The sequence below is a fragment of the Mesoplodon bidens genome, assembly GCF_964165515.1.
Source record: "Mesoplodon bidens genome assembly, chromosome: 6".
Taxonomy (NCBI): domain Eukaryota; kingdom Metazoa; phylum Chordata; class Mammalia; order Artiodactyla; family Ziphiidae; genus Mesoplodon; species Mesoplodon bidens.
In genome coordinates, this window is record NC_138162.1 from 11038415 (window position 1) to 11051063 (window position 12649).

The 12649-nt window shown below is 59.1% G+C and overlaps 1 protein-coding gene across 1 annotated transcript in view; it reads right to left on the reverse strand.

The window, feature by feature from the left end:
- The window catches only part of NEK6 (NIMA related kinase 6), an 83264-nt gene that overhangs the window by 19926 nt on the left and 50689 nt on the right, over window positions 1-12649 (reverse strand). Inside the window, exons 3-6 of the mRNA XM_081238386.1 lie at window positions 9460-9600; window positions 7704-7766; window positions 4594-4704; window positions 95-203 (exon numbers count right to left, since the gene is read on the reverse strand). Coding sequence (XP_081094512.1) covers window positions 95-203; window positions 4594-4704; window positions 7704-7766; window positions 9460-9600 — 424 coding nt within the window. The remainder of the gene's footprint in view (window positions 1-94; window positions 204-4593; window positions 4705-7703; window positions 7767-9459; window positions 9601-12649) is intronic.

Below are 12649 nucleotides of genomic sequence, written 5' to 3' on the forward strand. Positions count from 1 at the left end.
CTTGAGGAGCCCAGAGCCGAGGGGAAAGCTGCGTCCTGGGGTCCAGCCTCCCTGCTGGCTCTGGGACCCGAGGCCCCGGCGGGCCGGCACGTACCTCGGTGCATCACCCGGCGGGAGTGCATGTGTTCCACGGCGCTGCACAGCTGCACAAAGTACTTCCACACTGTCCTCTCGGGAATGAGCCGCTTCTGCTTCTTGAAATACTGCAGTGGGGGAGACAGACACATAGACAGGCCTGGGTGATGGGCCGAGAGGGAGGGCAGCTGTAGGGTACTGGCCCCGTCCTATCCCCAGTGGTCATCTGTCCGCCACCAGCACCAGCATCGGGCTCCCTGAGGGCAGGGCAGACCTTACCCAAAGCAGATGCCCTGGATGGCTTTGCTGAAGGAATGCCTAGACCACATCTTTTTTTTTTTTTTTTTTTTTTTTTTAAGTATTTATTTATTTAGGCTGTGCCGGGTCTTAGTTGTGGCATGCAGAATCTTCGCTGCGGCATGCATATGGGATCTAGTTTCCTGACCAAGGATTGAACCTGAGCCCCCTGCACTGGGAGCGCGAAGTCTTACCCACTGGACCACCAGGGAAGTCCCCCCGGACCACATTTTGAAGGCTACCCTCAATCACCCTTTCCCTGGAATCTGACACGCATCCATCTCCTCCCACTGCCCGACAGGGATTTCCTTGCAGGAGTGACTGGTGTGGACTCTCTGCCCCGGCCCTGGTCTGGCCCAGGATAGGGCCACCCAAGACATGCTTGGTGGTTAAATCACAGCTCCCCTGCTTGGAGTGAGCAAACCTCAGCATGCACAACCATTAACAAGCACGGCAAGAACCTCAAGGAAGTGGGCTTGACCTTCTCAAATGGACCCCCTCAGTTTCAACAGGCAAAACCTACTTTGTTGACTGGAAAATCATACATAATGCTCCAGAAAAAAAACAAACCAAAAAACCAAAAGCCACCCAGGCTGCACTGAGGGAGCTGTAAGTAACCAAAGGTCCTGGAAGAAGTAAACTGGGAACATGCCCTCGTCCACTGCTCAGATCAGCATCCCTCTGGGGGACCTCCTGTGAGCCAGGCCTGTGTGGGTCGGGGGGCACGACTCACACACCCATACCTTGGAACCAGGTTTTTGTTCACTTCAGAGCAACCATCTTTTTCCAAAGCAGCCAGGGGAGAAGCCTTGGCCCCTTTGTCAGGGCAGCTGAGCTGGCACAGGGAAGACGGGGACCCAGGTCACACTCCCAGCCTGGGATGGGGCATGGGGTAGAACGCGGGACCCGAGCTAACCTCTGCTAGGCACATGTCACATGCAGTGTCTGTGCTGGGCCCCACACAGGGACGACTGCACCCATCTCACCGATGAGGAAACTGAGGGCCACATGGGAGCTAGTAAGGGGCAGAGTCACAACAGCTGAACGCCAGGCCTTCCACTCAGGAAACCCAAGTTCTTAACCCACTTCTAAGGACACCAGTAGCCACCTGATGAAGGATCAAGGTCAGAGAGGTTCAGGAACTTGCCCAGGGTCACCCAGCAGGGGCAGCAGAGCTGGATGTGGGCACCTCCAACACTGGGACAGTCACAGCTGGCACTGCAGCCCCAAGAAGCTCCATTCTCGGAGGAGGCCTCATGTGTGATCTGCCCCAGGCTCCTGGCACGGACCCCCCAGCACAGGACCCCCATCCTTCCCGGGCCACCCCAGACCTCTGCGGTGGGCCGGGCTGGGGTGTTATTTATGCCATGATGTTAAGCTAATCCTCATTAGAGCATTTAAGTGAGGACGTGCACGGCTGTGAGCCGTGACTTTCTAAATGTCACGTCCTATTGGTGTGTGTGACATTTAGCAGGAAGGCACAGAGTCTCTGGTGGGTTCTGGGGCGGCAGCAGCTCCCCGCTTCACCATCCGTCGTAAATAATGCCGGCACCACGGCCCTGGTGGTGTTGCTTGGCCCCTGAGGCTGGGGACCCTAGGGACTCAGGGTCTGCTGGCCAGTGGCCTCCCAGGCCAGACCCTGGCAAGGCCCCTGTTCCCCTCAAAACCCAGAGGTGGCTAGAGAGTGAGAAAGGCCAGAGAAACTGAGCTGCTACCAGGCCCCAGGCACTGTGCTGGGTGCATTACAGACAGGGAAACTGAGGAACAGGGACCCGTCCAAGGTCATCCAGCAGGTGTATCTGACTCTGGGCCCAGGGTCTTTCTACTGCCCTGCCCTGCCTGTCCCACCTGCTGGGGACAGTGCCCAGCCAGGCTCTGCAGGTGAAGGGCCACAGCAGGGGCAACAGGCTCAGGGAGGGGCAGGGCAGGGTGAGGGGCCCCGTGACCGAGGGAGGGGAGGTGCCAGGCCAGGTGAGGAGGAGGGCTCCCGGGACAGGAGGGCCTGAGGCGGCCGGAAGCCGGGCCACTGCCCCAGAAACCCAGGGGGTGAGTGACCGACTTGAACCCTGAGCCAGGGTTGGCCCCAGGGGAGCCTGGGAAGGGGCACGTGGTGAAGGGAAGGCACCCCAGGCCAGGCACAAATGGTGCTGGACACCCACGTGCCTCCCTCCTGTCTCTGCTGGCTGGAAGGAGCTTGCATCCGGGTCCCGCAGTTCCCACAAGGCCGTCCCCTCTGAGGCCCCCGGGACAGGGGTGGAAACTGAGGTTCAGGGAGGGGAGGGATTTGTAGTTCGCCCAGCACCCCCTACCCCACTGGCTGCCTCCAGCCCCACTCCATGCACTGAGAGGCTGTGAGGGGGTCTGCGGTCCACTGGGGCGGACAGGGTGCAGCACCCTCACCACAGGCCACATTGCAGGGTCTTTCCTCCCGCTGTTCTCCCCCCAGCCCCGCCCCTCCCTCCACTGGGCATCCAGTCCTTCTTCCAGAACACAAAGCTGATCATGTTTACTCTGCCCCTCAGGAAGCTTCTTGCTGACCTCGGGGCAAGGTTCCAAATCCTAAGCCTGCACGTGAGGCCCTGGTTGGTCCGACCACCCTCCGCCTCATGCTCTCCAGCGCCCCCCTTGCCCAGTGCTCTCATGGACCAAAGTACTTTGTGGCCCCCTGGGTTTCCATCCCTCTGGGCTCTGGCACAAGCTGTTCTGCCTCTGGGCTGCGGGTATCCCCTCATGGGTCTCTGCTCATGTGTCACCTCCTCCAGGAAGCCTTCCCTGGCTCCCACAGACCCTGAACTTGGCTTGTTCATGGCAGCTCGTGACTGCTCGTTCACAGCCCTGCCCTCCCATTAGAAGGTGAGCTCCCTGAGGGCACTTCCCCGCCAGCAGCACCCCTAGGTCTCAGCATGGGGGTGGGCACACAGTGGGTGCTGGATGCATGCGTGTTCTGTGAGAGAATGACATGGGAAGGAGAAACAAAGTGGGGCGGGGGTGGGGGGGAGAGGAAGAAGTCAGACGTGATATAGCACATCTGTTTCCACCAGGGATCTGTGTGGAGATTAACATCCCTGCAAATGCATTAATATGTCAACGAAAATATAAAAACAGGTGATAACAGCTCAAGTAATGCCGCTTCCCAGAGACGCCCGTATTCCTAGGAGCCAAATTTCAGAAGAGCAGGCGCCGAGCAATTAACTGCTCAATCCCCAGTGCCTGGTGGGAAAGGCAGAGAAGCCATGTCTGGCCCCGTTTGCAAGTGTGGCTGAGAGCAGGGTGTGGGCTTGAGCGTGGCCCAGCCTGGCTCACGGACAGACTGGGCTCCTGGGAGGGAGGCGACGCAACGCCACGACAGCGGTCTGTGGATGAGGGTCTAGCCAGCAGGGTAGTGAGAACCATGAGGAAGGAGCAATGAGTGAAGCTGAGAGCTCAGGCCCAGGGGTCCCATTTAGAGGCTGTGCTGCCTCAAGCAGGTTACTAAACCTCTCTGAGCTTTGCTATCTAAGGACAATGTGGACTTGGTGAGTGATGCATGTGCTCAGCAGGGCTGTGGCCCACGGTAGGTGCCCATCACGCGGGGACCAGCGATGGTCCCCGAGTGCAGACTCAGGCGGACCTGGTCCTGGGCCCAAGGAGGTGGGGCGAGGGGGACGGGGCAGTTTGGGGACTGCTTGTGGGACTTGGCAAGTTGCCCAACCTCTCCGAGACCCCCAGCCTCAGCCATTATATGGGAAGGAAGATGCCTCTCCAGGGCTGGCGGGGCCTCAGGAAGGTCACCTGGGGGATGATGTCCACTGCAGGGCCCTAGGCCAGGAAGTAGAGACCTGGGCCAGAGGCACCGGTCTATCCCCATGTGCAGGATCCTCAGGCAAGTCTTTCAGCCTCTCTGAGCTCCGTTTTCCCTTCTATAAAATGAGCCAGTTGGCCCCACAAGACACTTTCCCAGATTCCACGAGCTGGGGTCCGACCTACATGGGGTTCTGCCCCCATCCCTCTGCAAGGCAGAAGTGGCCCACGAGCCACTGTCCATAGCTGGCCTTTTCCCAGCAAGTGGGGACGGGGCCCGAGAGGGACCACAGCTGAGGCCTGTGAGCATTGGCAAGGGGGGCTGAGTGTCCCGGAGCAGCCACCTCTGCCTGAGGCCAGGGCAGTGAGGAACTCGGTCCGAGGAGGGGCCACCTGACCCGGGTGGCCCCCAGACCCGGCCCCCCCACCAGGCACCCTCACCTTGATCATCTGCGAGAGGTCGCCCGCGTCCGCCAGCTCCAGCACGATGTTCAGCTCGTTGTCCTCAATGAAGGAGTCCAAGTACTTGATGATGTTTGGATGGTTCAGTTGCTGTCCGAAGAGAGAAAAAGAGGGAGCAGGAAGCCCCTGAGAGGTGGGACAGTGGGAGAGGTGGGGGATCTGGGGGGAAAGGCCTGCGCTCGGGACTCAGGCAGACCTGGGTGACACTGGGAAAGCCACTTTGCATCTCCGAGCCTCAGTTTCCTCCTCTGCAGAATGAACATAATGTTTTGGAGAGAAGTTGTGAAGATTACAGGGGCTGATACCCTTGAAATGTCTAACGTGGTGACTGCACAGAGCTAAGACTCACTAGACACTTGTGGAAATGACCCTCCTCTTCCTCCTTTCCCTCCTCCTCCTCATCACCACCCAGGCCCCTCTAGGGCAGGGCCAGGCCCCCACTGCTCCGTCGCTGCACTCCGTAGAGCGCTTACAAGTGTCTGTCTCCTTCCTTCTTCCTTCCCGCTTCCTCAATTTCTGACCCACTCTTTTTTTTTTTAATTAATTTATTTATTTAAGAAGATGTTGGGGGTAGGAGTTTATTAATTAATTAATTTATTTTTGCTGTGTTGGGTCTTCATTTCTGTGCGAGGGCTTTCTCTAGTTGTGGAGAGCGGGGGCCACTCTTCATCGCGGTGCGCGGGCCTCTCACTATCGTGGCCTCTCTTGTTGCGGAGCACAGGCTCCACAGGGAAGTCCCTGACCCACTCTTTGTGAAATCTTGAAAAAAAAAATCATTCCTGGTGTGAGAGCCACCCTGAGTGCCGTGCTCAGCACCAGAGCCCTGACTCTGGCCCGATCGCCGTTGCCCGTGTGTCCTCCAGACAGGATGGCACCCCACTGACTGGAAGTCAGCCCCTGCCTGGCTAACAGGAGACCCTGGCAACTGCTTATAGCTGAAACTGTTTACACCAAAATGATTCCAGGATCTGGGGAAGGCACAGGGGACGTAAATATTCTGCCACAGTATGGTCGCCTGCCCACAGGGGCTCCCCCTCCAGAGGCCACTTGAAGGCACATTTTCCCAAAGGCCCAGAAGGTTGCTGGGCGAGGGACGTGCATCTACGCTGCATGCCGTCCTGCACCCAGTCTTGGATTCTGAAATGAGGGGCACGTCGGCAGACATCCCACAGCCACACATCCGCCTCTTGCTCTCTCCCTACGCCAGCCCTGGAGGCCCCCACAGGGCTCGCCTTCCTGCCCCACGCCGGGCAGCCTCTCACTGGTCCTGGCACGAGCAGTATGAACGATGTCGCCCAGTGGCCCCTCCGAGAACCGTGTTTCCCTCTGTTTTGTAGGAAACACCTCGTGCCCTGGTACATCCTGTGGACTTCCACGGGCAGGCCGGGGAGGTGGGTCAAGTTCCGGAAAGGGGCTGGCCTTGGGACAGAGGTTATAACCATGGCAACGAGGGCTGCCTCTGACTGGACGCTACACGGAGTCCTTCCAATGCACCTTCTCACTAATTCCACCAACGCCTCTGAAGACACAGCACTGCTGTCAACACCCCCTTTGACAGATGAGGAAACTGAGGCCCCAAGCGGTCAGCAGCCTGCCCACAGCCCCACAGCTAGTGAGCAAGGGGTGGGTCTGCCTCTGAAGCCCACGGCCGACCGCACTTGGCGGCACTGCAGCCCGGGAGAAGGTCAGAACGCCCTCTCCCAGGCAGGCCGGGTTCACGCCACCTGGGGCGGCCTCACCAAAGGGGCTGTGGTCACACACTTCTGCGCCCAGGAACCCAAGAGCCTGGCTCAGTGTGCACACGCATACAGTTCCTCACTCGTGTGAGTAGTACACATGTTCTTGGCCACAAGTGGGGAGACGGGTGGGTGATCATGACAGCCGTTCCCCAGGGCTAGGTCATCGGTTCCCAGCATCACAACCAGGTCCCGAAGTTGACCATTTCGTAAAACTTTAAAAATGTTATTTGAAGGGTATTTTTGGACCTGTGATAGCTACAAGCCTCCCGCCTCCAGCCTTGCCCCCGGGACCCATCATGGCCAGGGGCCACCCCAGCGAGCGCTCACAACTCCCATCTGGCCACGGCCCCCTGCTCGCAGCCACTACAGGGCCCCCCTCTTGTTCCCGTGTTCAAGTCTCACATCCTGAGTGTGGCATTCAAGGCCACTACAATCTGCCCCCCTCCTTCCACACTGAATCTTAAGCCTGGGGAGTAGGGCGGGATCCCCAGGAGAGAGCAGCCCTTAGACCAGGCTTGGTCTAGTCCAGAAAGTTCCGTCATCTCTGACTCTCAGGAGGCCAGTGGGGAAGCCAGCAGGGGGTGGACAGAAACGACTACAGACACCACCACCATCCCTCGCCTTAGATGGGCCCCTGCACGTCTGTCCTTCACACGACCCTGTCCAGTCAGCCCAGCTCTGGCTGAACCAAGGACTTCTGCCCACAGAGGAGCGGGCACACCAGCTACCCCCTGGGGAGACCCATCCCCAACTATGCCTCCTCCTTGTGGGAGACCTGGCAAGAGCCCAACAGGCTGACAACTCAGGGGCCCTGGGCCCCTCCAGCAGCCAGAACCCAGGGCCGTGTGCTTGGCTGTTAATTCTACCCAGTGCCCCAGGCTGGCTTTGCTGAGTCTCCCCAACAGAGAGCATCTCCTTGTGGGAGTAAGAGGATGGGAGAGAAGAAGAGAGAACACACTGTGGCTGAATATTCAGATGTGCGTGTCACCACGTGGAAATACAAGAATACGAGACTGAGAGGAAAGACAGGATGAGACAGAGAGGGAGACGGAGACAGACAAACCGAAGTTCACCCCAACGCCCACCCTCGCTCCTTCCCCAGTAGCCTGGTCCACGGGCCGCCACATCCAGGATCCACGTGGGACAAGGACAGCCAGTCTGGGGGTGGCATGAGGACGGGGCAGAGGTGAGGCGGGGTCCCTGCCAGGCCACAAGAAAACAAACAAGCTGCTGCCCACCTCCCCAGGTATGTCATTTCTGAATCTAATGGGCTGAGGGCTGTGATGGACATGATGTGGCCCAGACTGGCCCAAGGAAGTGAGGGACTCCCGCTCGGCCCAGGGCACTCACCTTCAGGAGGCCGATCTCCTTGACACAGTCCTGCCGGGCCTTGGCGTCCATCATCTCAAATATCTTGGGTGAGAGGAAACAGAGAAAGAGTGGTTAAAACCCAGCACCCCCAGAGGGGCATGAGGCCCAGGACCCCAGTCCGGGTTCTCCCACCTCCTTGCCGAGGGAACCCTGTAAGGACAACAGTTCGGATTACTGGGTGCCCACCACGTGCCAGGTGCTGTGCTGACCAATTTCCACCAAATCATCACGGCAACTCCCATGAGGCAGGAGTTACTGTCGCCGACTTACAGAGGAGGAGACTGAGGTCCAGAGAAGTCCAGTGACTCGCTGAGGTCATGCACTGGTAAGTGGCAGGAAACACGCTTGGAGCCTCAGGCTTCACGTCTGTAAATGGGGCCAACAGCCTGACCTCACAGGACAGTCGTGTGGACCGAGTAAGAAGAGGGGGTACAGCATGCGCCCCCTGACCCCCAGCCCCCTAGTGTTCACTGTGTGGGTCCTCCCAGCATCTTCTAACTTACAGGAACAAACAGGAGGGCGACACTGCAGCAGCCCCACCACAGAACCCATTCTGGCACTAAAAACCAACACCAAGAGAACCCAGGTAAGCCCTTCCTTGGCAGACAAAGAGCAGAACACAGGCCTTTTCTGAACCGAGGAGCCCGTCTCTCCTCTGGCTATCAGAGGCCTCACGTGCAGCTCACAGATCAACAAGGAGGCAATCACGCTGGCCGGCTCCAGGCGCGGGGCCTTCGTCTTGTCTCCCTACCTCGTGACTGTGTCTCAGCTACCTTCTCTCTCCTGGGCCTCCTCTGCCCAGGCTGTTAATCTCATTCTTTAAGGTAAATGAGCAAATAGAGGGACCCTGGAAGCTCTGCTGGAGGATTCGAGACCGTTTTCTGCAGCAAAGCAGCATTCAGACGGGCTCAGTGGTCTCATGGAAAAGCTTCCTGCCTGGGCTTTGCTGCCTAAAGCCCATCTGTCCGACCCCACTCCTCCGTTCAGGAGGGACTCAGAGGTTGGGCAGGGCACTCAAGCCCAGAGCTGACCACAAAGCGTCAGTGGCCGCATATCTGAGTCTCAGCTCCCTCCGTCCCTGGTGAGTTATCCACGTGTCTGCAGTTTTCCTCCTCTGGGAGGATGACAATCCCTACCCACAGGGCTGCTGTCAAAGTTCTGTGAGCTCCAGCATGATCCAGTATACAGCAGGTGCTCAGCACATGCTCATTCTTCTTTTCCTTTATGGCTTACAGTGAGCTTCCACAAAGACAAGTCGCCCTGACTCTCCCACAGCCCCGTGAGTGAGATGGGTACTAGTTGCCCTCATTTACAGAGGAAGGGGAAGGGGGAGGGGAAGGGAGGGAGAGAGGGAGGGGGAGGGGAAGGGAGGGGAGGGGAAGGGAGGGGGAGGGGGAGGGGAAGGGAGGGGGAGGGGAAGGGAGGGGGAGGGGAAGGGAGGGGGAGAGGGAGGGGGAGGGGAAGGGAGAGGGAGGGGAAGGGAGAGGGAGGGGAAGGGAGGGGAGGGGAAGGGAGAGGGAGGGGAGGGGAAGGGGGAGGGGAAGGGGGAGGGGAAGGGGGGGAAGGGAGGGGGAGGGAGGGGAGGGGAAGGGAGGGGGAGGGGAGGGGGAGGGGAAGGGGAGGGGGAGGGGGAGGGGGAGGGGGAGGGAAGAGACAGGACTAGACCAGAGCTACAGTGTTCGGACACAAGCCACTCCTGCCATGTGGTCTTGACCCCATGGGGCTGTTGGCTCACCTGCACCTTCTTCAGAGCCACTGTCTTCCTGTCCAGGAGGCAGGTGGCCTTGTACACCTCGCTGAACTGCCCTCGGCCGATCTTCTTCTCGATCTGGAAGTCAGCCAGCGAGCAGCGAAAAGACAGGGCGTTCGGGTGCCTCTGGAGGGGAGGGACAGGGGGCATCGGTGACCGGCCAGGCAGAGTGGAGGGCCAGGAGCCGTGGGTGGGGGGGCGGGGCGCTGCTGCCCCTTCCTGAGCCCCAGCAGCGCCCCTACAAGGTGAAGGAGGGACCCTGGTTGCCAAGCCCACTATCAGAGCCCCCCTCGCCCCCTGGCGCTCTCCACACCGGCTCCATTTGAGGCCAAGGACCCCGCCCTGCAGATGGGATCTCTTCCACAGCATTTATCACCACCCCTCAGTATGTGATCACTTTTTCCTTTGCTCATTTCTGTCTCCGCCCCCTGAAGGCTGGCTCTGTGGGCCAGCGCCTTGCCTGCCTTTGTCACTCCTGAATCCTTTCTGTCCCGGTGGAGCCGGGCAGCAGAGTAGGTGCAATAAATGTCTAAGGAAGCAACTCACCGAAGTCACACAACCACGGGGAGGCCCTGTGGACCCTCCACGTGCAACCTCAACCCTAACCCTGCAAGTTACCCTAAAAGCGGCAACTTCCCTTCCCGGGGTGGCCAGTCCCATCACAGAGACGAGACCACGAAGGTTAAACTTGCAGCCTGACACTCTGAGCCCATTTTGTGGATACACTGCCTCCTTTATGGCAACGTGAAGACTCTGGAGACTTCGTGATGACTCTCCAGGGGCCAGCATTGAAAGCCGTGATTAAGCTGTAGGACCTGCCCAGGGATGGGGCCAACAGGTGAGGTAGCAGTGGCCAGGTACCTCCCCCCCCCACCGACACACACACAAACACACGCGCAGAGGAACTCCCGGGAAGAGGAGAGGACGGGGCGCCAACGCTGGGCCCTGGGAGGGGGAGGCGGGGAGAGAATGCCCCATGTCAGCCTGGCGGGATGCGCCCTCCCTCCTGCTACTCTCAGGCGGGGGATCACTGACACTGGGGACCCTCCCCAGCTGGATGGTGGCATGAAGAAAGGGTCTCTGTTGTTGCCAGATGACTTCCATATAGTACGTGTGCAGAAATGTGTGTAGGATTCAGTCTGGGGCGCAGGGGTGGGGCAAGGAACCCTGGAAGCCCCACTGCAGCAAGAATAAGCCGCTGAATTTTCTGAAGTGAAAAATGTCTCCTCCAGACTTGGGCCAGATCATCTGAGAGTGTGGAAGATCAAGTATTTCACTGGGCTGTGTTCTGGAATTCTACCTACTAGGAATGCCAACAATAGACCAGTGGGCCCTGGAGGAGCCTTGGGAACCCTGACAGTGGAGCCCATCAGCCTGGGTCGCTGGCTGGTGACCTTGGCGGTTACACAAGCCACCCTGTGCCTCGGTCTCCTCGTCTATGAGGGGGAAGTAGGGTGGCCGTGAGGGTCCCGTGAGATCGCTGAGCCCTGCACACAGTAGGTGCTTAGTGGTTGCAGTCATGTTACTGGCAGGCGTGGGCAGGGCAGGAGTGAGGAAGCCGGGGGGGCCCCCGAGCAGCTACCCACCACCTCTGCACCTGCCGAGGCTCGGCCGTGGGCCAAGGAGACCCTAACGGGCACCCTCTTGCCAGGAGTGAGAAATGGAACTCAGCCTCGCAGCCCGCAATCCCGCTGCCTCCTTCCCTCAGCAAGATGACAGCTGGGCCCACCCCGACTCTGAAGTCTCCAGGACTTCAGAGATTTGAAGACGCTCCACCCGGGGACCCGAGCGGGAGGGAGGGCTGGCGGAGGAAGAAGACGATGCTCTTACCCAGCACCTGCTGGTCTCTGTCAGGTAAGTTCTTTAGTCACAGCAACTGACCTACCTATACACTGCGTGTCCACCTAAGACAAGCAAGCATGCATTTACTGAGCACGGACTACATGCCAGGCACCGTGCAGAATGCTTCCCAGGACCCTGTGAGCGGACATCGTCGCAATCTCCATTTCAGGAAACCGAGTGGAGGCTTGGAGGGGAGGCTCCAGACCCCACCATGAGTAACGGCGGGGATTTGAACCCGGGGCTGGGTACTCCAGAGCCTTTACCCTTCACCTATACCCTTCACCCTGTGCTGTGTGGCCTCCCAACTCAGATGCCACTTCCGCGTTTCCTCTGAGACCCGGTGACTAGCCAGGCCTACACTTCCTGCTTCAGCCACCTGAGTCCCAACCATCCCCCCACCATGGGCCTCACCAAGTGGGTCCCTGTCTTAGTCCCCTTTCTCTGACCCACTCAAAGCAAGTGCTCCCCTTGCTCTGACCCACTCGAAGCAAGTGCTCAGGGCATGTTTGTCAAATGACACAACGAAATGCATCCAAAACAGCCTGGTGCAGAAGGGACTCTGTGACCCAGCCACTGTCATTTCTATGGGTGCAGCTGAAATCACACACCCTAGAAAAAGGCAGCTTTCTTGGCACTTGGAGGGGTCACACGTGGTCATGAAAATAACGACGACAAGCTTTCGTGTATGAGGCACCTACTATGCGTCCGTTGCTGTACTAGATGCTCAGACAGGTCTCAGGACTAAAGTCTCCTAACGGCCTTGTAAGACAAGACTTATTAATCCCACTTTATGAATAAGGACACTGAGGCACAGGCAGTGGGGAGCTGGGACTTGAACTCCCTGACGATAGAGACCCAGCTGCGCTGCCAGGTGCCATGGGGCAGTGAAGAGTCTGGGGGATGTGCTCACTAAAGATCCTGGCTCTGCCAACATGGGGCTGCTTCCCTCCATGGCGAGTGGTCACAGTCCCCAGCGCTCTCCACCCACCCCAAGGATGTTCCCCAGAGGCCACGCGGCCCAGCTCCACAGCCACTGGAAGCTCCCAGAGGATGCGGGCGACTTCCCAGCCACCATCGCTAAGACTCCCCTGCACATCTGCATATGCGATGACCCAGATTTGCATTTCCTGTCACAGCCCATTCGACCTAATTAGAGGAAAGCTCTGAGGAGGGGGCAGGTTACCCGGGCAGCAGCACAGGGTGAGGGGGCTCAGGGGCCTCCGCTGCCCTTACAGGGGTTAGGACCGGGCCCTGTCCCCAGAGGGGCCTCTGCTCAGGTGGGGGTCATCGCGGGACACAGGGCTCCTGGGCGCAGCTGCCTGAGCCAGCAGAG